This window comes from Paroedura picta, chromosome 7, assembly GCF_049243985.1.
Source record: "Paroedura picta isolate Pp20150507F chromosome 7, Ppicta_v3.0, whole genome shotgun sequence".
Taxonomy (NCBI): domain Eukaryota; kingdom Metazoa; phylum Chordata; class Lepidosauria; order Squamata; family Gekkonidae; genus Paroedura; species Paroedura picta.
Window position 1 is genome coordinate 88,793,169 of NC_135375.1, and position 24,908 is coordinate 88,818,076.

At 43.6% G+C, this 24,908-nt stretch overlaps 1 protein-coding gene across 5 annotated transcripts in view; it reads right to left on the minus strand.

Moving 5' to 3' along the window:
- LOC143841253 (paralemmin-1-like) overlaps window positions 1-24,908 on the minus strand; it is a 294,808-nt gene that overhangs the window by 56,513 nt on the left and 213,387 nt on the right. For all 5 annotated transcript variants that reach the window (XM_077345332.1, XM_077345330.1, XM_077345328.1 and 2 more), the window contains one exon: window positions 14,973-15,103. In XM_077345332.1, the coding sequence (XP_077201447.1) occupies window positions 14,973-15,067 (95 nt within the window). In that variant the 5' untranslated portion in view covers window positions 15,068-15,103. The remainder of the gene's footprint in view (window positions 1-14,972; window positions 15,104-24,908) is intronic.

Sequence of the window (24,908 nt, forward strand, 5' to 3'; positions counted from 1 at the left end):
ATATGAGCAGACAGTGTGAGATGTGATGGTAAAGGAGGAGAATGTAATCTTGGGCTGTATCAACAGAGGCATCACAACAAAATTGCAAGATGCCATAGTCCCTCTGTATACTCCATTGGTCAGACCATACCTGGAGTACTGTGTGCAGTTCTGGAGGGAATGTTCATCCTGGAGAAGAGGAGGTTGAGAGGGGACATGATTGCTCCCTTTAAGTATTTAAAATGTTGTCAGAGGAAGGCAGGGAGTGGTTCTTATTGGCAGCAGAGGATAGAACCTGAAGCAGTGGCTTTAAACTACACGCAGAACAGTACCAGCTAGATATCAGGAAGAAATTTTCACAGAGTAGTTCAGCAGTGAAATTGGCTGCATAAGGAGGTAGTGAGTTTCCACTCATTGGTGATCTTTAAACAGCAACTGGAAAGATACTTATCATGGATGCTTTAGGCTAATCCTGTGTTGAGCAGAGGGCTGGACTAGATCAGGAATGGTCAACTTGTGGTCCTATAGATGTCCGTGGACTACAATTCCCATGAGACCCTGCCAGCATTTGCTTTTCACTATGTGAAGCAGGAGGCTGCATCTGAGGGACCGTTAGTCTGATCCACCACAGAAAAGCATCTCTTATACCAAAGATATCGCAATTCCCTTGTTCTCCGAGTTGACAGTGGATCGTATGACACAGCTCCGTGGAGGTTTTCTGCCTAAACTAGGGCTCTTCTCATCTGGTCTGAGATACTGATAGGGCAACCATTTATGCTGTCTCTTTAGCACAGCAAATGTGGACATAATTATAAGTACATCTTGGAGATGTCCTGGACTCCATGTAGGGAAGAACTCTACCCTATGTCCCTAGCATTAAACGCAAAAGTAAGAATATCACCCTGCAGAGTTTCAAGTCATCTAAGATTACTCTGAGCAAACCAAGTCCAGTTGTCACAGCAGGGCACAGACTCTCCGTATCCATGGTAACTGCTCCTACTCGGACAGTATATTTTTCCTCCAATTCGGAAAAAAAGAGATCTTTCTAATTATATATCTGCTGTGAACGTTTGCTTTTTTAAAATCTCACTCCGATAAAGCAACCTTTGGCCCTCCTTTGTATTAAGATGACTGACTACACTGCGTGAGGGACAGGGTACCATTCTGCATGTATAAACAGGGCTCTGCACTAGGCCAGAAATAAACACAGTGGGAGGGATGGGGAAAAGTTTATCACCTTTTCCCTCCTTCCCTTTAATTTTCTATGTTTGTTTAATATCTAAGAGTGACAAATTATCATGCCTATTTGGGGACAATAAGAACTGTATTTAAAAATGGCCACCTGAACTCTCAAACGAAATCCCACGACCTTCTCAAATGCATGGGAGAAAAGTCCAGGACCTTTTCAGATGCTACAGTCCTCATGGTGTGACTGCACATGTGGTACAGGGTCACTACAAAGAACTCCTCCCACCCCCATATGTGCTATTTGGTTTTATTGAACAGGGAATTCCATCGATTTTGTTTCTTGGGACGTGCTCAGGTCATGTGTTCTGATATATCCAAAGCGAATCAGTGCCTGAAATTTTCGGTCCAGTTTTGGATCAAATATTTTCTATCTGGAACTAAACAGGGAATTCTGGGTATGATTTCAGTTTGGAACTATCTAAATATACAACCCTTGTTCACACATTCTAAAGCTGGGATATATGTGTGATGCTCACTTTAGAAGAGATGGTAATTCCAAATATCAGGAGGATCACATGAAGAGTCTTTGTAACATACAGATTCTCGAACATAACAAACGAGCAAAGCCATTGATTAACTTTCTCTCAAAAGCCTGCTTGTTAGAATTAAATCCAGAAACTTGCAATCATGCACACAAACCAACTGAACTGTGTGTACTCTAAGCAAAACCCAAAGCCTCGATAAAATATTGGGCCTTACTTTAGCAGCAAGAAAAGCTGGATTCTGGGAGCAGTGAGATTATCAAGGACCACAGTGATCAACCGGATGCTCCCTAGGTCTGCCCTGCCAGGTCACAGCAAGGCTTCAATTGTACCTCTTGTCAGAGATGTACACAATTAGGTATGTAGGCAGAGGCTGTGGCTTTGTGTGCCCCCCCCCCCGTATATATATATGAAAGCCCTGTGGGCCATTGCTTGCATGAGCTGGCAAGCAAGCATACCTGCAGAGGCGGGGGGGGGGCTAGTTTCCCAGCCCAACAGACAGCTTTCCTGCTTTGCAGAATGTGGGGCAGTGCTAATGGAAACAGAGGTTAAGGGTTTAGGATGGTTTGTATTTAAAGCAAGATGCCCGAGAGAAAGACTGAATGCACTGCATGGAGGCCAAAAGTCCCCCTGGTTGTCCCTAGACTGGTACACTACTTGTGAACATGGAGGTTCTATCAATTTGCTTTTAGGCTGCAATTCTATGCTTGCTTTGGGGTAAGCCCCACTGAACTTTGTGGGACTTCTTCCGAACAGACACACATACCAGTGGGGGCATTGCAATATGCAAAACGCTAGTCGTGGGGGTGGGGGCGGGGGGGGGAAGCAAAGAGCCTCAATCGTTCACCATTCAGGAATTCCCTTGAGTTCTGATATTTCAAAAACAACCCAGAGTTACCAGCTCTTGGTTGGGAAATGCCTGGAGATTTTGAGGATGGAGCCCGAGGTGGCAGGGTTTGGGGAGGGCAGGGATATGATGCCCTACAGTCCATCTTCCCAAGTGGCTATTTTCTCTACTGCCTGGAGGTCCATTGTAATCCCAGGAGATCTCCAGCCTCCACCTGGAGGTTGGCAGTGCCAGCTTTCAGACGTATATTTGCAACCATGAGGACTACAGACATGAGATTCTTCTGAAGCTGAATTCTGCAGCCTGTGCCACATTTCAGTTGTGCAGTGCACAAGACTGCAAAAACGTACCCACAGCCTGTCCTACACCATAGCTGAGCAATTCTACAGTATAAAAAGAGGTTAAGAAAATCTCCGGTTGTCAAATATTCTGCTTCACGGGCCTAAGTATCTGGTTGGAGTAGCGGTGGTAGGTAGCATTTTGATGCAAGTGATAATCCCCAAACACATATTTACAAGCTTCCACACCTGGAACGGAATATTCATCCTAAATTTAGACAAATATTTTGCAAAGCAGCTGCAGCAAGAAAACACCCTGTCGCTTGCTGAGCCTCCTTTAAGCTCTGTTCAGCTGACCGTCTCTAGGGCCAGATGCCAGAGATCTCGGTTCACCCATTTACATTCCGTTCCAAAACAATTCCATGGGAGCCAGTCTGTCATTGATCTGAAACAGTCAGAGGGCAGCTAAATGAGGTATTCACAACATACTCTGGTTCCCCCGGCATGTACAGGGGGCACTTTTAGGAGAGTACCAGATGCCATTCATAGCTCAGAGTCCAGCTTTGCCTTCAATGGTTTTTGAGCCAAGCGTTCTCAGCACAAAGCCAATAAAAATAGTCTTCTAATTTTGGAAGGGAATGCAATGTTTGTGGGTACCAATCAAATGTCTACATCCAGATCATCACAAGATCTGTCTCACGGCGTTCATGCTATTCAACAGACTGTTTGACAGACCATTGGATCCTGCTTCAGTTTCTGTACATTATGTGAAAATGAAAAAAAAAATTGCACTGGAGGTGAATTGTGCTTTTTAAATCTATTTTACCTGTGAAAATACAGAGCCATGAGGAGGGGCTATGGCTCATTGGTACAGCATCTGCTTGACATGCAAGAGATCCCAGCATGACATAGTGGTGGGCTCTAATCTGGAGAACTGGGCTCGATCCTCCATCCATCCACCTGAAGCCTGCTGGGTGACCTTGAGACAGTCACAGTTTTCTCAGAACTCTCTCAGCTACACCCACTGTACCTCACAAGATGACTTGCTGGGAGAGGAAGGGAAGCCACTTTGAGACCCACACTGGGAACTTCACTGCCCCGGCTCCCATGTAAAGAGGTCGAGTTATCAGAGTGTGAAGGGATGATCTTACTACTGTAATGTCAAACCCTAGTCATGCTAAGTTTGAGTCCGGTGGCACCTTTAAAACCAACAAAGTTTAATTCAGATTATAGGCTTTCGTGTGCATGTACACTACTTTTGTGCATACACACAAAAACCTACACCCAGAACTAAGCTTTGTCGGTCATAGAGATGCCACTGGACTCAAACTTTGTTCTCTTGCATCAGACCAACATGGCTACCCATCTGAACTTAACCATGCTGCTATGGGTTCTCATTGTCACTTCTCTGGGCATATTGCAATTAGTTAAATGGCTCCACATTATTGGCCTACAGGAATTGCTCATCTTTGGATTCTCTTGTGTGGAGAATAGGGAGGTAGGTGGGCCCAGTAGCATAACATCCAGTAACGTATGGATCAAGGCCAAGACTTCTGGCTGTAAATCACATAGGAATTTTCGTGTGACTTTAACTGGAAACATTCCAGCACAAGGTTTGCTTACAAACAAGCTGCAAAAGCAGGAACCTGGACTTGGCCAGGCAATGATGGAAGAGAACTTGAGAGATTGAGAGGAAGTTGTAACTTCTGTGACATTGTGAGAAGTGAACAGTGGCATCCTAGGAACAATTCCCTGTAAGTATTAAACAGGTGTACTTCTGTAAAGTTCTGCATAGCATTGTTCAAAAAGGCTCTTGTAACAAGGTGACGAGAACAGCAGGCACTCCTAAAATTATTTCTTTTGCACAGGGGAAGCAGCTCCTTTAAAAAAAATCTGGCTACCTTCTGCAATTTTTGCAAGATTGTTTTTAAAAGCCTCCCTTTTTTGCATGAGCTACTTCTCTACACATTGGCCTTCATTCACTCCGTATTCCAAAAAGTCCTTAAATGCAGTGCTCAGCGTTTTCCGCTTTAAGCAGCCAGACAAATGGGAGTGAGAGATGCAAGCAATTCAAAAGATTATCTTTGGCCCCCTGACTGATTGTTACACTTCCTTTTGAGAAAATAAGTTTTAAGATTCTGGCTCTGGGTCCTCACAACATTCATGAAGATTGATATTTCCTGAAAATATGATAACATCCCCCCACTTTCAACCTAGAATTCTCCCCTAAGCTTTCCAAGCATTAAGGAAGTTTGGATGTGAAGACACTTTAATGTGAATTCTGAGGCAGACCAGACGAGCAGAAGGGTCAGAAGACTTCCTTCCTGAATGTCCTCTAATCCCTTGGACTGAAGGGTTTATATTTTCTCAGAGCTGTGTGTGCTAACCCCATTCAGGAGCCAGGCCCAATACATCATCCCTTGAGTTCTAGGCTCTGGGCAAGGAAGAGGGGAAGGACTAGGGCTCTTCAGTCAGGGCTAGCTCCTTTTTGGGGTTGTCAAACAAAAATTTGGGAAGCAATACAGTATTATAGATTCAATAAGATATGCTAAACTGTATTCTGCTGGAACAATGTTTGAGTCTAGCAGCACCTTTAAAACCAACCAAGTTGAATTCTGCATTTAAACTTTCAAAGTTTTATATCCCAAATTAAGCTTCATTGGTCTTAAAAGGTGCTAGTGGACCCAAAGTTTGTTCTGTTGCCAGCTTTTAAAAGAAACACAACCCCAAGAAGAAAAGGCAAACAATGCGGCTCCTCAGATAAAAGAAGAAAGAAACCCTAGGAGAAAGATACAGTAAATCCCAAAGCACCCCCAAAACATGGTCACCCACCTGAATGTATTCATGTAATTCAAATTAGTATTGGCATCTGAAAAGCCAGAATATTCCAAATTCTGACCTTTTCCAAATACTCGACTTATTCCTGTTATTTTTAGCAGCCCATCCACATGCACTAGAACTGGTTTGGGCACATTTCTTCTGCACGTCTGCCCTTGCTCTGCATTTTCACAGTTGAAGAATCAGTTTATTATCTTCTACCCACGCCTTAAATAATCCAGATTTTCAAGGGAGGGTCAGCAGTGTCATCATCAGCATCACCGCATGCCCATTCTTTTATTTTTAGCACATGTTTATGTAGATATATCAATATAATGGTTGCATTTTTCAAGAAAGGGTACTATTGATATATCGTTGTAACAATAGATCTAGCAGGCTCTCTGAATCCCTAGTTTTCACTTTTTAAAATGCAAGTCTCTAGTCCCTACCTTCATGAAGATAACAAGGAAAATGATATATTTTCAAGAGGGAAGGAGCTAGAGACTTTAAAAAAAATAAAAGCTGGGAATTCAGAGAACCCCTTAAATTATCATTACAAGAGTTGATCAACATGAGAGTTCTATTTAAGCAAGTCAAAAAAGGAAACCACTTGTGTTCAGGACAGAGGGAAAGGGTTCGGAAAACCAACCAAAATGCTACATACCAGGGAAATGGTGAGTCAAAATCGGCCTCCAAGAAAAAAATTGGGGATAACAGTGGTCTCAAAAGAACTGGTGGAAAAAATGGGGGGGGGGGGGAAACGAGGCAGAATACTCAAAGCAGAAAAAATGCACATGGAAATCAAGGTATAAACTGAAGCAATATGGGGAGAGACCCAGTGAAAAGACCCCAAGCAGAAAAATCCTCTGTCCTGTCCCAGAAAATACTGTCTTTAAAATCAGGCACTGGCAATCCAATATTAAACTTATCCTAAAGTGCTGAAAGCATAACACTCTCTTCCACAAAATGAGCTTAAGAATTAAATGTGTTGTGAATTATAATTATGTCTTAAATGTTGGTTTGCATGGCATCTCCTGTGGGAAACACATTGTGTTTGTAAAACAGCAATGCAGAGATATATTTCAGAATGGTGGAAAACAACAATTTCAATATAATATTGTTGACAGCTACGGTTTGAGATTGAAATGTATTTATCTCAGTAAAGAGAGAAATTTGATTGGAGTCTTTATACTGCCAGAGGCCTTTTTTTTCTCCTAATAAACACATGCCCCTGTGGGTGTGGATGCAAACTTCCAAACATAGATTAAAGTTTAAATGATTTAAGGTTGACCTTATAGTAATCCCATTGCTACCAGAAGCAGAATTGCTTAGTACACATTTTTACATTCTGAAGTCAACTGGATTGAGTAGATTTTTACAAATATTTAATTCTGCATTTGAAAATAGACACCTTTGAACCCAATTAATTTCAGTGGATAATTACATGCTCCCTTATCACGCTCCTTTGACGAGACTTTATGGCAGGGGTAGTCAAACAGCGGCCCTCCAGATGTCCATGGACTACAATTCCCAGGAGCCCCTGCCAGCATTCGCTTTATGGCATTCGTAGCCGTTTCAATACCTTGTTTATCACATTTTCATATATTCATGCCTCTCTACCCAAAACAGATCCCCCAATCTTTCTCATACATATTCAAACATTACTTTTAACCACAATTAAGGGGAAATGTGTACACATTTGATCTGAGGCTGTCTGTGCCTGGCTCCTCTACCATCTGTTCTTGTATGCGGTTGAAAACTCACTTTGGTTACCTGTGCCGTACCAATGTATTCACAGCAATTAACTGGAGTCAGCTTCTTCCACACAAACAAAAGAATCTAAACCAGAGTTTAACTTGGCCTTTGAATCCCAAACAGTGATGGGCATGATAACTCTGGTTTAATCCATGAGTTGGCATTCACACGTCATGGGTAAATGGACAGTTTAAGAAAGTTTGCACACGTCTGTCCTTAACTGTGGGTAAAGGTGATGTCTAAGTGCAGCGGAAGGAGCAAACCGATTTCTGATCAGGACCATGATGCAAGAGTTTAAGCCCCTCCTCCCACTGTCATGGTATTGACCTGAAATGTTACCGTGAAACGGCAACAGGAAAGATGACTTTAACCCTCCATCCCCTTGTGCCCCTCTCCCAATCAAAAGTTATGGGATTTCCCCACTGGGAGGCCTGACAACCGTACTTCTTGCCTTTTTCAGGCGAAGACTTTCCTGTTCTGTCAGACTTTTAAGAGCTATTATTTAATGTGAGGAGTTACGGAAGTTGTGGCCACAGGAGTAAACACCTTTAAAAGGGGCTTAGATTGGTTTGTGGAGGATAAGTCTATCAATAGCTACTAGCCATAGTGATTGAGAGGAAGTTCCACATTCAGAGACACTAAGCCTCTGAATCCCAGAGCCAGGAGGTAACATCAAGGAAGACCTCGGCCTCTGTGCTTCGTTGTTGGTCTTCCAGAGGAACTGGTTGACCACTGTGAGAAACAGAATGCTGGACTAGATGGACTGATCCAGCAGGGCTCTTCTTGTGTTCTTTATTGCAATTTAAAAAACATGAACTGTTGCAACTTATTGGGTTGGATTCTATGAACTGTGAGAACAAGGCGCCTGAAGAAGCAGATTTCTCTCCATTTTCTCTTCAGCAGTGCTGTCTGGTCTGCCCAAAGGTACTCTCAGGGGTGATGATAAAAGGCAAAGGAGAGGCATCGGGGGAGGGCGGAGAAAGGTGGGTGAAATTGGCTGGCAAACAAGGCATCCGCCTTAAGTAAGATCCAGCCCATTGTTTTTATGTGACTGTTCTAACCTTTACTTATAAAAAAAAATTGCACATTTTTCTATGAGCAACCTAGAAATCTATTTTAACATAAACACACATAGAGTGGTAATTTCCAAGCAAACTATGAGAATTCTATGATTGAGTAAAACATCAAAGGTTCCTGTGAGCCTGAAGAGCCTGATTACCCATAGAGGATGCTGCATGTTCCACCTCTGTCTGAATGAGTCGTTTCAACTCAAACAGCCTCAACTACAGCCTCAAGTAGAGACCTTTCAATGACTCAGTCACTCCTGAGGTAGAGGAACTGAGTCACTGCAGGAGCTGGCATGCCCACAATATAGCAGTGTGACAGCAGTAGCAAAATGTAATCAGCACCCTCTGTTTTCCATCACCCATCACCCCTCTAGAATGGGTTATCTGGGGTAACTTAGGTAGACATTATTGGAGTTTTTGCCACATCTGTTTCATTGTTTTATTTTGTGTATTATTGTGTAATTGGGGTTTTATGGATTTTACGCTACGGTTTTATCGGGGGGTTTAGAAGAAGAAGAAGAAGAGTTGGTTCTTATATGCCGCTTTTCCCTACCCGAAGGAGGCTCAAAGCGGCTTACATTCGCCTTCCCATTCCTCTCCCCACAACAGACACCCTCTGGGGTGGGTGAGGCTGAGAGAGCCCTGATATCACTGCTCGGTCAGAACAGTTTTATCAGTGCCGTGGCGAGCCCAAGGTCACCCAGCTGGTTGCATGTGGGGGCGTGCAGAATCGAACCCGGCATGCCAGATTAGAAGTCCGCACTCCTAACCACTACACCAAACTGGCTTTATGCTGTAACTCGCCACGAGCCTCCAGGGAGAGGCGAGTAACAAGTCTAAATAATAATAACAACAACAACAACAACAGCAACAGCAACAATAACAATAATAGTCACTCACACAAAAACACCGAGCTGGCATCTTGGAAGGGCTGATTTACACATTACAGAGTATGTAGGTCTCTGTACAGTGTCTTGTACAGCTGTCAGACCTGAGTTTAGGGATGCCAGTCCCCAGATAGAACCTGGGGATCTCCCGGGTGATAGAAAGCAGTTTCCCTGGAGAAGGTTACTGCTTTGGAGGGTGGACTTCATTGCATTATATTCCACAGAGGGCCCTCCCCACCCCAAATCCCGTCCACCTCCAAAATCTCCAGTTCCCAACTCAGAGCTGACAGCCCTCCATGAGTTGCTGGTTCTCCTTAGCTGCCATGCGTTTGAGACCTATCTCAGATGCTGGCCTTGAGAAGAGACAATAGCCTTCTCATACCATTTTCCCCAATGTGAAATCTTCCCACTATTTGGCCCATATGTTCGCTTGTGGGTTTCCGCAACCAGCCAAAAGTGCTTCCCTCCCCCTCCCTCCAGTTAGGGAAATAATGTGTACGCACATGGGGGGGGGGGAGCTGCAGCATTTCTTCCATACATGGTGGAGCAGTTATCAAAATCAGAAAATTGGAAATAAGAATCACCTGCAATTCATGCTTGACTCCATACAGTGTAGGAAACCCAGACCCAACCTAGGTAGCTTGAAACATGAAAATCAGGATAGTTTACTTCCCAGGTACGTAAGTCTTTTTTAGCAAGCATTTCCCCCTTTTAAATTAAGGTATCAGCAGTAAACACTACCTTAGAAGAGCAAAAAGGTCTAATTGGAAAATTTAAACAAGAAAATTCCTAGTATTATAGATGACACATACAGTACTGACTGCTGTTCCCATGCCTACATCCTCACATACTCTTATTTACTGGTTAGAAGAAGAAGAGTTCATTCTTATATGCCATTTTTCTCTACCCAAAGGAGTCTCAAAGTGGCTTACATTCCTCTTCCCTTCTTTTCCCCATAACAGACACCCTGTGAGGTGGGTAAGGATGACAGAGCCATGATATTACTACTTGGTCAGAAAAGGGCTGTGCCGATCCCAAGGAACAGAACAGGCACAGAACAAGGTCACTCAGCTGGTTGCATGTGGGGGAGCACAGAATCAAACCCGGCTCGCCAGATTAGAAGTCCTCACTCATAACCACTAGACTTGTGAAGCTGTGGCCACTGGCATCGCAAACGCGCACGCGTGGCAAGTCCACGCGTGCGTGTTTGCGCTGCCAGCATGCCGGTGGCCGCGCTTCACTCTTCCCCCCCTCCCGAAGCAGGAAGCTTGCCAGGCCGCAAGCTAATCGGTGGCCTGGCGAGCTTCTCGCTGCGGGGGGGGGGGGTCGGGGAGAGGGAGCTGCGGATCGGTGCTGAGGCCTTCGCGGCCCAGGGGTTGGGGACCACTGCACTACACAAGCTGGCTGCATTACATTACATTAAAAAAGAAGCAGCAGCTACCGTATATACTTGAATATAAGCCAACCCGCATATAAGTCGAGGCACCTAATTTTACCACAAAATCTGGGCAAATTTATTGACTCGTATAAAAGCCGAGGGTGGGAAATGCAGCAGGCTACTGGTAAATTTACAGGGTGGCCTAAGTGCTTAATCCATGCTCAATCATCACAGGCTTTCCCATCCAGCTTCCCTCCCAACAAATACAGAAAAGTCAAGAGGATGAATAGCTGCTGGTTTTTGTACCCCACTTTTCACTAACCAAAGGAGTCTCAAAGCGGCTCTCTTCCTCTCTTGATGCCAGACACCCTGAGAGAGCACTGACAGAACTGCTCTGTGAGAACAGCTCTGGCAGGAGAACCAAACAGTGCCCCCCCAAGGCAGCAAACCAGAGCAGAACAATAGTACCCAAAGTTGGCAACCTGCTACAACAACAGCTACCAAACTGGGGGCTATGGTGTCCCCCCCAGAACAAAACACTGAAATAAAGAACTGTAAAACTGAAAACTGAAAGAAAGAACTGTAAAAGCCAACTTTTAAAAGAAACACAACCCTAAGAAGAAAAGGCAAACAATGCTACTCCTCAGATAAAAGAAGAAAGAAACACTAGTAGAAAGATACAGTAAATCCCAAAGCACCCCCAAAACCCACCCCACCCACAGAAACCAAAAGGAGAGTTTGGAAGAAGTGATTAGGAAAAGAAGGGGAAAAAATATCAAAATCCCTCAGTCAAACCATTGACGTCCTACAAGCTGCCAGAGTAAGCTCAGCTATTAAGATCTTTGCAGAAGGCCATTGTTTGCTGGGAACAATTAGCTCACTTGCAAAAGCTTAGTTTTTAAGATCTTTGCAGAAGGCAACGGTTAACTGGGAGCAACTAGCTCACTTGCAAAGAGCTCATCTTGCAAATGCAATGCTACGATTAGCTGGCTGTTAACCAATTACCCGCGTATAAGCCGAGGAGGTCCTTTTATAGTGCTAAAAGCTGTGCTGGAAAACTCAGCTTATCTGCGAGTATATACGGTATTACAGAATTCTTCTATAATGTGTGGGACATCCTTTTTAAATTAACGAGCAAATTACATCAAAATTCAGCGAAGAGCCAATACAAGAAAGTTGATTTGCAAGACTGAAACTATAAAACAGCATTACTGACAACTGACATGTTGATGAATGGCCAAAAGCAGCAGTGAAGACAGTCGGAGGCTGGGTGAGGCCCAGGAATGGTGGTGGCTAAATTTGCCAGCTCTGGGTTGGGAAATACCTGGATTTTGGGGCTGGAGCCGGGAGTGGGCGCGATTTGAGGCAGGGAGGGGCCTCAATGGAGTATAATGTTATAGAGTCTACCCTCCAGAGCAGCCATTTTATGCAGGGGAACTGATCTCTGTAGTCTGGTGATGAGCTGTAAAACTGGGGGACCCACAGGTCTTAACCTGGGGAGTGGCATCCCTAGTGGTGACAGCAGAACAGATTTGATGGGTCTAGGGAGTGCCCACCATCTGCCAGGAGAGCTGAAGTGGATGCAGGGCGGCAGCAAAACCCAAGAAGACAATGGTCCTGCAGTGTACTGGGGGGAGAGGTCTAGAGAGGCAAGCAGATGAAGAGTCACTCCCCCCCCCCCGGTCCAATTTTTGGGATGCAATGGAGGCAGACAGATGGCCAGGGAGGTAGGACGGGCAGGAGAGGAAGGATGGCAGCATGTGGGGCAGAAGGACCCATGTGGGAACATGGGTGAAGTGAAATGGGAGGAAAATAGACCAACAGAGACAAGGAACAGCAATGTGTATGCATGTGGGGAATGACAATAGCCATGGCTGAAATGAAAGAAGAAGAAGAAAAAGAACAGAAACAGAGAGAAGGAAGGCTAGTAGGGGGAAGGGATGACAGTACCAATGGCTGGAATGAATAGAAAAACAGAAAACAGTGAGAAGGGATAACAGTGGTGGGGAAGGCTATGATGCGGCAAATGGAATGGCTGCCTCTGCAAGTGCCTTTTGGGTCCCCCACTTGAATACAATAAAAATGCTTCCAAATACATATCTGTCTCAATTGGGCATTACGTTTTAGATGCACCCTTGTAAAATCCTAAGTTAATGTTCAAATACAAAGTGTGAAGCTCCTTGATCTCAATATGGGCTCTGACAAATATTACTTTGCTTGGCATAATAATACGCAAGCATGGGAACAAATAGGGTGGAATAATGTGGATTGAGTGAAATGAGAGAACGAAGATGGATAAATTCTTAAAAGGAAAGTTCATGCGTAGGTCATTGTGAGGCACGGGTGCATTAGCTGTGCAATTCCTTCCTCCCAGAATCTGACTGCAAAGCCTATATTGGATTATCTAAACAGTCAATATCAAAATGACATTCTCTGTCTCTTTGTTCCTTTCTACCAGCATTTTCAGGTCATTTCTTGTAGAAGGTGTTTTTAAGTATCACTTGAGAAAAACATCACTGACATACATGGAATGATATTTCCGCCACTCTCTACTTCCCACTGTGTAGGTAGCATATACCGAGAGAAAGTATGGTTTTCACTGATTGAAGAATGTAAAGTTTACCACCCATCAACCCTTTGGCTGATGGCTTCCCTGATTACATTTAAATACATTTGCATAAATCATTTACTTGCTTCCCCCCCCCCTTCAGCCTGACTCAAAGCAGTTTACAACTATTAATACACTCAAGCAGCGATCACAATACAATAGTAAGACAGAAAATAGCTCTTTGACTATTACATGGTGAAAGGGTCCTAGCCAAACGATTTCATTACTTGAAGATTGTTAATTGTTTACCGATATAATGCAGCATTCCTAAGCCACTGCTGGGCAGGTGTCTTCCCCATAGCCCGTGGAAGTCCACTCCATAAACACAGAGTGGAACTTAGACGTAGGCTCAACAGGGTTGCCAAACTCCAGGGGGTGGCTGGAGAGTTCTCACTATTACAACTGATCTTCAGGCAACACAGATCAGGTCACCTGGAAAAAATAGCCATTTTGGAAGGTGGACTGTATGGCTTCACACCCCACTGAAGTCCCTCCCTTACCCAAATCCTGCACTCTTCAGACTACAGCCCTCAAGACATCTAGCTTCCCCAAGCCAGAGCTGGCAACCCTAAGGCTCAAGCTGAGGCAGTCCTAATCGCCCTATAGAATGGAAGTAACAAAATTCCAATCTAGCCACCTTTTTGAGATGCAGAATGTCTTTCCTCAACTTACTGACTACCACCACCATAAAGGGGGTGACACCACTAAGAAGGCCTTACTTGGCAGCCATCTGCTTACTCTTAGAGGCATTTGTTTGCCACGAAGTCTGGAAGGAAGGCCACCTATAATGTCTTCTTTTCATTCCTTAAATAACAACATGCCAAAATGAACATTTTCTCTTGACAATTCAGTTTTCCTTCCGCCATCCATCAAGTTGCAACTGATTAATACAGCAATTAACTTGATTAAAGCTTGAAGCCCAAGTAGGAAGTAGAACAAGAAGGATCCTTCCATGCATGCAACCATTAGATCAGGGATCCTGAACTCCTTCTTTAAAAAGAGCTATTTTAAGTACTGAAAAATATCCCAAGCTACTCCCCCCCCAGCATGTTTCTCATCTTTTATTCTGCTCTAGAAACATAACATGGATGGACTAGGATGAGGACCAGCAACGAAGTTATCAGCTAAGCAGAAAGTCCCACAAAATAAAATCGTTTTTGGAAGAGCCTAAAGCAACTCTCTTTGCTGTCTTCTCCAGGGTCTTGTAGAGCAGGGGTAGTCAACCTGCGGTCCTCTAGATATCCATGAACTACAATTCTCATGAGCTCCTGCCAGGCAGGGCTCATGGGAATTGTAGTCCATGAACATCTGGAGGACCCCCAGATTTCTCAGGAATTTCCCAACCTAGAGTCAGCAACCCCAGCAGTAGTTGATAAGCTACTGGAAGCTTGCTTGCTACCTAATACAGGCTTCTGCTTCAGACTGTCTCTGTGTATTTCCCCTCAATGTATGTGGCTTTTGGAAGGCAGAAGCTAGGCCTGCAGATATAAACAATTATTGATTTTATTTATTTATTTAGTTTATATATTGCCCTCCCAGTGAGCCAGCTCAGGGAGATGTACAACATCAAAACGGTAACAATAAGATGTCCTTTGTTATAAAATGTTATAAGGGTTTCAAGCCTACCGGTGGATGCTGCCTTCAAGCTTTTTCACCTCAAGCTCATCTTCTTCGGACTGCCTCTTTCTGGCTTCTTCTTCCGCAGGCGAGCCAGCAGGCATTCCCTGCAACAGCCATTTTTCGCGCAGCGCTTTTGACTGCGTGGAAGATGAAAGAGAAAAGACAGAGGAGGGGAAAAGCTTCCCTTAGTGAGACATTCAGTGACTTCTGTTCTTAAATATTTCATGGCCCTCTTGGAATCGCTGATTAGCACTTTCAGCACTAGACACACTGAGCTGCCTGGATCGGTCCCTCAAGGATGGATCCAGATTGTCATTTGACCAGGATGTCGCTTCCACGGTCTACAAGGTCAACGACTCATTGATTCATTAACTAAAAGTAATTTTCACTCGGCCTGCTAGCAATCAAACGGGTGAACAGAGCCAACCACAAGATGATTAAATTCCAATTCAGAGAAGACAGGATCTTTTTATTTTTTTTCTGAAAGCAGAATATATTTACACCACAGATTGCATATTCGATACCATAATAAGGCAATGCATTAAGAAGTCTGGCATTTAGGATGGAAAAGCATAATAGATATTGAGTACTAGAGCCCAAAATGTAAAAACAAGGAATACATTGTCACCTGGACACCTTATTGTTTGATGCTTTAAGAGACATGGTTGTTAACATGTGTGTCATCAATGTTAAAGATAAAAACTGAACACCACTACAGAGGTAATGCAAAGATACCAAATACTTATTATCACTGGCTCTACCAGGCTTCATGGAGCCCTCCCATCCACCCACTTTAGATCTTCCATGCAGGCTGAAAGTGTTTTGTTTAAGTAGGTATATGTAGGATGAGACTGGAAATTCCCTCTACATTTGTTTTAGCAGGCAGTGAGAACATGGGAAAATAAGATGATTCCTCCTGGATTGGACCAGTGATCCATCTTGTCCAGCATATTATTTGACACAATGGCCAACGAGTTTCCCTGGAGGACCAAACAAACAGATCGAGCCCCCTTTGATGGACCTCTTCTTCATGAATCTATTTAACCCCTTTAAGCTATCTATGATTCTGGCCCTCACTCCCGCCTTTGGCAGAAAACTATGCAGCTGAGTAAAGTATTTTGTTTTGTCCGTCCTGAACCTCAACCATTTCATTGAGTAAACCCAAATTCTAATATTTTGGGAGACAGAGAAGAGCTTCCCCTATTCCCCCTTTTCCTCACATCATGCATAATTTTTGTAAGCTTCTATCAGGTCTCCTTTTCAGCCATCTTGTTTTTAGATTGAAAAGTCCCAGATTCAAAGGAAAAGTGCTGGGACCTTCCTTAAGTTCGTCTACTTAAACTTCTGTTGAACTGATTACATCACAGCTTTTTAATATGAATGTTACAATCTTGGTTGCTCTCCTTAAAATCTACTTCATGTTTTGTCAAACTGTAAACATCATGGCTTTTTAATTTTATAACTCTAATTTTCTAAACCATCTCAAGTGTTCCTAGGAAAATAAATTAACACGCATTTTTCATAAAGAAATAAACCTTTTCCTTCTAGCTTTAAGGTGGACATTTTCCTTTGTATCCTTGGAGCATCATTTCAGAATGCATCAGTTAACACTGACATCAGCATTAAAAAGGGGGAAAGGAAGTAGTACATAACATGGGGGGAAACCCCAAAACAGATCAGAACAGAACGTTTTCATTCACTCATGAATCAACTCAAAGGAACAACCCAGATACACATACTGGTGTATACTGAAAAACATGCATTCTCTGCTTGGCATTCTTTCTGATAACTAAACAAGAAGATACCATCCAACTTGGGACATAACATGCCATGGGCCTTTCACTCTCAACATTCTAGCAAGTGTTCAATGACACTAAAGCTTGGAATATTGACATTTTCAAGGGATTTACCAAGATTATTATCATTGGTTTGAGTGTTACAGAAATGATAGCACTAAATGTTATTATTGAATATGGTGGTGGTGTTGGTCCTTTCTGGTGGTAGCTCCTGTGGGTGGTGGTAGTCCTTTCTGTAGGAATACGGATCCACTAGGTCAAGTTCCTGTGGTGCTAATGAAATTTTATCTAAGGCTCAATTCAAAGCTTAACCAGAGATTCTGCGTACTTTCACATTATCACAGGATTCTGTTTAAAGAGAAATGTAAAGTATTTCTGTCAGATTTTCTTCAAGCAAAACATCTGAAGAGTTTATGAGGGAGCAAAAAAAGTTTCTATTAACCCCAGCAAGATTTTCCAGGAGGCTTTTGTACATGTCAACCAAGCTCTAAAAAAAAAAAAAAGGGAATTACTGATCCAGAGAAAACTATTTGTGTGTGTGTGAACATGCCTTCTCCTGTGATTGCATTCCCTTTGCGAGGATACTGCACACCACACAAAGTGCAAGGGGAAATTTTTCTTTCTACAAACAATGACAGATTCCGCACGGAGACTACAAAACGTAAGGAGGCAGCTGGTGATGTCTGCAACCTCCACATCATGTAGTCAAAATGCCTCTCACAGGAGCCACTGTCAATATTCCTAATGATTGAATCAGCCACTACTAGGAACTTAGCCCCCTCCAGCCCCCCAGGGATATCCTTGGTACAAGGGGATATTGGTCGATCACCCAAGAAGGGGTCCCTTCTAAGGGGTCACATCCCTCTTCCTCAGGCTGATGCCCTCTGACCTTGAGACTCTCACTTTCCCCAACAGCAGAAGAGCTGCCAGCACAGCAGTGGGCCAGTTCCGGTAAGTCCTGGAGGGTTTCTTCCCCAAACCTCTCTTTCTGCTTCAGCTTCTCCAGGTCAATGATCTAGCCTCAAGGGAATGAAACGGCTCCCTGAGAGCCACGAGCTCTACATAATACCTTTTATTTGGACCAGTCTGATGACAACTAACATTGTGTAAGCTTTTGAGCTCTCCAGAATTCTTTGTCAGACTGGATATCATTAGGAAAAAATATAGCCAAGGAAAAGGAATGAGTTTTGGGACACGATACAGAATCCTTGTATAGTCTGCCTTGATGTCAGTTGCAGACCTACTGCTAGCATCCACTCGTACAATGCTCTTTTAATGAGCCAGAGGGAAAACATCTTGCCATAACAGGGTGCTTTAAGTAGGCATAACATTTTACTGTCTTGGTGGCTGGTGGGGAGAGAAGGGGGACTGTATTTAGTTCTCCATATTCTGCTATGCACCTTTGGCTTCTGTGACTGACTGCATTTTTAAGATAGATTCAGGTGGGTAGCCATGTTGGTCTGAAGTAGCAGAACAAAATTTGAGTCCAAAGGTGCCATTGGACTCAAATTTTGTTCCACATTTTTAAAAGTATAGAACTGCTGTGTAAACAGATAAGGGGCTGTGAAGGGTTAATTCTTCATAGAGCCAGAGAGCCTTGAGTGACAGGCTATTCCAAAAGATCTGATTGGTTAGCATCAGCTGAGCTTTAAAAAGCGCAGTCCGTCAGTGTTTTGTAGCATTGATTCCCTGTTTACTACATAACAGAAAGCACCCACATGCTGCACTGAACCTTCTAAGCAAGAGCCTCGAGCTTCAGTCTGCCATCAGCAGAACTAACTGTTGTTTTTTCTTGGTCTGGGTCACACAGTCACTTCCTAATGCCAGGAGGATGATCACTGCTAGAATGTGCTCATTGGTTTCTTGCTTTGCCAGGGGAAAAGAGCCAATTTAGCTTCTCAGCACTGGTTCTGCTAGATGCTCTGTCAACAACAGCAGCTGGCTGGAAACTAGTCCAAAAGATGGTACCCTCCCCCAAGCAAAACCCCATGGCATGAATAATGGAGGGTGGAAGCGCCATGAACCAGCAAGTGATGTGAAAGACCTGTGCCTGAGACACTGGAGAGCCCCTGCCAGTCTGAATAGGCAGTACTGAGTTTGATGGACCAAGGATCTGATTCAGTATAAGCCAGCTTCATGTGTCAACCCTAAGCATATCTCTTTAGTTGTGGTAGCTCCTGGTGTCTTTCCTTGACTTCTGTTTTAGGGACCCAGAAGTTTTCATCCATTTATGTGCGTTCATTATGCCAATTAGCACAAATGGTGTCCTGAGAAGTATCCAGCAGGAGCTGATGACTTTATGGAGCAACTTCTACAGTAGTGGAGATATTAACCAATTCCACACAAGGAATCTGTCCCTGGACAGCCTCTGGTTGCTGGTGGGTTTTAGTGCTGTTTCCACATGACATCAATAGCAACCCAACCCTTGGCTATCAATCAAACAGAACAGCCAATTAACTGTTGTGTTCGTGCTTCCCTTTAAAAACTGTTTTTTAAAAACCCCAAAACACCAGTAGCAACACATATTCGTTGATTCGATGTATCAGAAAGACCTTTTTCGCTGGCGGAGCTGGCTCTTAATTGTTTACATGCTCTTAAAGTTAAAAAAAAAATCTCCCTCAGTGCAATTTCTGGCCGAAATTACGGGCAGTGTCGAACAGGGGGCTGTATTATTCTTGGAAACTTTACAGACAATTGCTTGTGGATTTCTGCAAAAGAAGCATAGCTTATCAGTTGCTTTTGCCAGTTTAAGGGGGGGAAAGGGCAACTGCAACGCTAGAAACTCTGGTGCGAGAGCTTAGGGAGGGACATGCTTGTTACCGCTATACTGAGAACGCATATGTCTTTTTCGGATGTGTTGCAGGTTGTTCTCAAGAGTCTAGCATTTTTTTAAGGGGCTGAAAAGCGCTACAACGAAGCGATTTTTGCGGGAGTGTTGCAGGAGTGTTGCAGATTGTGTACGACATCATGAATAACAAAAAATAAATAGTGTTACACAATGATAATACTTCAGCAACATTAACGCTGTGCAGAATAGCCCTATGTTTCGACTTCCATATGACAGGTATCCTCACAGTTTCCCTGCCCCCAGGGGAATCTTACCCTGTAAGTCTTATGTGGTATTTGCACTTTGAAAAGTCCCTCTGTGTGATGAACTCAAGATGTAGCCTTGGGAAAGGTAACATTAGCCTTCACTGGCTCCATTTTCAGTACCTTGGTTTGGACTATAGGAATAAGAGAGCTGCACCAATCTATAGCAACAATAAGAGGAAAATCTCTAAAGGTGCTGTAGAAGACTGGTGTTATTTATAGAAGCTGAACTGACACATTCCAAACTATTAAGCTAATTTCCAAGGATTTTTAAAAATTGAAGCTTTTTCCAAAAAAATGTCTCCCGACCCCCCCCCCCCCCGCGTTTCTGTCCCAGCCATATTCTAAAAATAAAACCAGCTGCCAGTTTAAAAACACACACACACACACTTTGCATATTTTCCTTTTATTTCCAATTTGCCATATGGATAAAAGCCATAAGAATGAATAACTATCAAGAATACCCAAGTAGTGATTCCTTGGGGGGAAGAAATCTTATCAACGGGCCCTAAACTCAGCTACATGGAAATTCAACATTGGCAAAACCTTAAGCACGCTCTGTTCATCTCCATGACTACCATGAAAGAGAAAATGCCCAGTGGTTTGAGCTCTTAGATACTCAGAAATGGAATTTTTCATGGGCTCATGTGTATAAGTTTGGCTATATCCAAACACACTTCCAAGATGTGAGCTTTATCAGGTATGGAAATAATAAAACAGCTTAAGTAATAATAACAGAACCTATTACCTACAAGGTTAGATCTATTTATCCCTGGCCTATTTTAGTGCACAAATGTAGTATGTTTATGCTGATAGCTTTTTAAACCAGCCTAATTAATTTGTTCATTAAACATACGCACATTTATTGCCACCCGGCCATTAAGACAAAACCAGCCTCTGTGCTATACAATTTGCTGGCCTGTTTAAAAAGTAAACAGACCGTTATGAGTGTATTCCCCTTCTAGAAGAAGAAGAAGGAGGAGGAGGAGGAGGAGGAGGAGGAGGAGGAGGAGAAGGAGAAGGAGGAGGAGGAGGAGGAGGAGGAGGAGGAGGAGGGCTGGTTCTTATATGCCACTTTTCTCTACCCAAAGTTGTCTCAAAGCAGCTTACATTCGCCTTCCCTTTCCTCTCCCCACAACAGACATCCTATGAGGTAGGTGAGGCTGAGAGAGCCCTGATATTACTGCTCAGTCAGAACAGCTTTATCAGTGCCGTGGCAAGCCCAAGGTCACCCAGCTGGCTGCATGTGGGGGAGTGCAGAATCAAACCCAGCATGCCAGATTAGAAGTCCGCACTCCTAACCACTACACCAAACTGGCTCTAAGTATCTTGCAATGGCAGACCAGACCCACTTGTTCATTACTTAGAATAAGCTTTCACAACCAGGGTTTCGTGAAACTCTGGGGTTTCTTGTTGGCCCTGGAAGGGTTATCTGAATGGGTTCATTTGAACATACATTTTTAAAATGTTGTGTCTGTAGACGTTTTGAGACCATGAGCTTGGGAATGGAGACTGAGATCCTGAACTCATGCCTGGGATTCTCTGGTTCTCGGCTTGCAGCCAACCAGTGAAAAGACCTAAGGTTCAATCATGGACCTCCATTAATAGCCAATGTTAGTTGTTTGGTTGATGGAGATGAGTGTCTGTGTCTTACTGATCCCACGGATTTAATAGCACACATGAGGATAGATAAATTTCATCATGGTCCTAACTTCATTCTTTAACCTGGAGACTGGGGCCATGAACATGGATCTTTCTACAGGCTTGAAAAAAGCCCCAGGTTTGAAAAGAAAATCTAAAAACAAATAAATTGGGGGATAACCCCCTTCCAAATAATAGAAGTAGGGCCTGTAGCTTTCAAAAACAAATATCCTTCCTGTGGCCATTGTGGTCTTTAGGCAACCATAACAGGTAAAGGTAGGCTGGTTGGTGGGCGTGAAGGAAATGTGGAAGCAATAAAAAGGCGGGGGAAGGTGATGGGATCATCCAGGGAATGGAAAAAGGCCCTGGAGGAACAGGGAAAAATGAGATGCCCCTGGCCCGTCCTTCTGAGTCCCCCATTTGTAGCCAGTTTGGTGTAATAGTTAAGAGTGCGGACTTCTAATCTGGCATGTCGGGTTCGATTCTGCGCTCCCCCACATGCAGCCAGCTGGGTGACCTTGGCCTCGCCATGGCACTGATAAAACTGTTCTGATTGAGCAGTAATGTCAGGGCTCTCTCAGTCTCACCCTCCTCACAGGGTGTCTGTTGTGGGGAGAAGAAAGGGAAGGTGACTGTAAGCCGCTTTGAGCCTCCTTCGGGTACGGAAAAGCTGCATATAATAACCAACTCTTCTTCTTCTTCTTTTCTAATTTTGAGGAAAAGCAAGTGGTTAATTTTCTACTAATTATACAAATGTTTAAAAATACAAATCTGGGCCATTTGCATTCTTTTAAAAGTGGATTTTAGGTCAGGGGAGGAGGAAACTGCTGAACACCTCAAGCTATTTTGGGGGGGTGCATTTTGCCTGCTCCTTGTTTATTCCAGGCTCTATACCACAGCTAGAGGAAGTGTTGGGGATGAATCACTGATGCAACCGGAGTTCTCCGGAACAAACAGCTACGGAACGGTGAAGCTCCACTGAAATAAGAGGGGCTGATTAAAGCACCAGATAAAGCACCAATTCTCATTAGGGAGAAGGATTCTGCTTTCCCCCTTCATCATGTCTTCATAAAATGCAAACAAACCACGAGGGTTGTTCTGGGACACACACATACACTCACCACACCACCTGTTGTCCCTGGCCCCCAGGGGGTTGGCTTCACTTTCATTTAATCCAGACTAAACCAACACCCTCAAATTCATCGCTCTCTCCTCACAATTCACAACGCCCTGTTAGTTTGCGAGCTGCCTGGAACATGAGAAATGAATGAGGGTAAACCACCAAATAATAAAAGCTTGCATTTCAGACCCAAGAGTTGCTCCGGGTAGCTCCCCAATCATAACCCAAGCACTTCAAACAATGAGTCACTGTTTTCAATTGAAAGCCATAAAGCAAACAAGAGCAAAATAACGCTAACCCCCTAAAACATTAAAAGCGGAATCCCAGTAGTCCACAGGAGGCCTGGCAAAATCAAACATTTAAAAAAAAATTAATTTCCTAACAAATGTTGATGAACTTCCCTGAACAGGGATCCCACAGTAAGGGAGTCCCTTGACTGACACAGCCATTTTATCTCTCTGTTAGCATGTGAGATATTCAAAACAGCAGGGCTTCATTTTAAAAAAAATATTATTATTATTACTATCATTATTATTAATAATAATTTATTCTATCCTGCCCTTCCATATTGCTCAGGGCAGGTAGTAAAACCACTCACAAAGTTTAAAAGTTAAAAACATTTACAGCTTTTCTAATGCCCCCCAACTCGAATGCCCAGGGTTGTCAGGCAGAAGCTGATCTTCCAACTCTCCTCCTCCTTCCAGTGGCAACAAAAATACCACAGGAACCTCATGTCGTAGCTTTAACACACAGTTTAAAGCTTGGTTTTTTTACAGCTGTGAATTCTGGTGGAAGATCACTTACAACTGCAAATTAGTCCTTTAAAAAAATAAAAGGGATCTCTGCCTTTCACTTTTGGTATGTGAATTAGTTTCTTAAAGGAGGAGACCAGTGAAATAAAGCAAGTTAACAGCTGAAGAGAACGTAATGGTTTTGATTCTGGAAGGGACACACACCAGCCAGGGTGACAACATATCCTTTCTGTCAGTCTACAACTAGCTCTGTGCAAATCTACATGGTGTTGCCAGATTTCCAGTTATTGGAACTGGAAATTCTTGGCCCTCCAACGTTGGCTTGGAAGTTCGAAGTGGAGGGGAGAGAAAATTCTGACTATATTCTCCTTTTCAAACTTTCCTCTCTTTCACACCAAGCAGATGAGGAATGGCCATGAATATCCAGAACCAAGTCAGTGCAACTGAACAGCTATGCACTTGGGTGGGGAATGCCAAAGTTTTCTACTGCAAACCCGTACCCCAAGGGTGGCCAAACAGTGGCTCTCCATCCAGATGTCAATACCATGAATCCCTCCGTCATTTTTATCACCACCACAGCTCTGTAAAGCTTTTTGGCAAATGTTTCAGGATCCTCGATGGCCATTTGGGAATCAAAATGCATTCCAACCTTTCCCCTGAATAGTGCCTCCAGCAAAATTTTAAAGTTTAACAGAACCAATCAAGTACATCCTCAAATGATGCAGCTGCCTCCTTGATAGGTAGCGAGGCAAAATGAATCAAACAAGCAAAACAAACAACTGTGTGATGAAGTTAGCCAAAGACTGATGGGAGTTATTTCAGAGCAGTGGACAACCCTAGTTCTTTAACCCCACCCCAATCAACATGCCACCGCTGAATAGCTTGCATGATTTATCCCGATCCCCCAAACATTCAAAAACCTCAATCAAACGTATTGCGTGTATACACACACACACACACCCTAGCATCCCAGAGTAAAATTAACTGCTGAAATGCAATTACAATGTAAGGATAAACATTCCTAATTCAACCCAGCTATTATAGCCGTAGGACCCTTGAAAGCAGAGCTTGCCACACTGAGTCAATTAGAATGCAGCTATACATTTTATACAAATCCTCGGCTTTTTAAAATGCCAGTGCAACAGGTTAGCCTGTAATAATGCCATTCTGCTGCAGATCCCTCGTGGGAATTTGTGTACTGATTGCCCACAGACATCCCCCCTCCTCAAATAATCAAGCATTGTTTATACACCAGTTGTTTTTGGATTGTGTTCCAGGGAATCCTCGGGTTCCTCAGAAGTTTCTGGTAGTGATTCTGCAGCAAGGTAATCAGTCGTGGCAGACGAGCCTTCTCAAAAGGCAGCTTGCATACCACTAACTGCCTTTCCCCGTAGCATGTGGCCGCAGGGAGCATTGGATTTCTAGGCTGTGCTTTCAGATTATGGACGGGGCAATGGTGAGGCTCAACAATCCTGGCCAGTACTACATCAGACATACTAGACGTGAAATCATCCCCATGTTTAGCGTGGGGATGCCACCATTT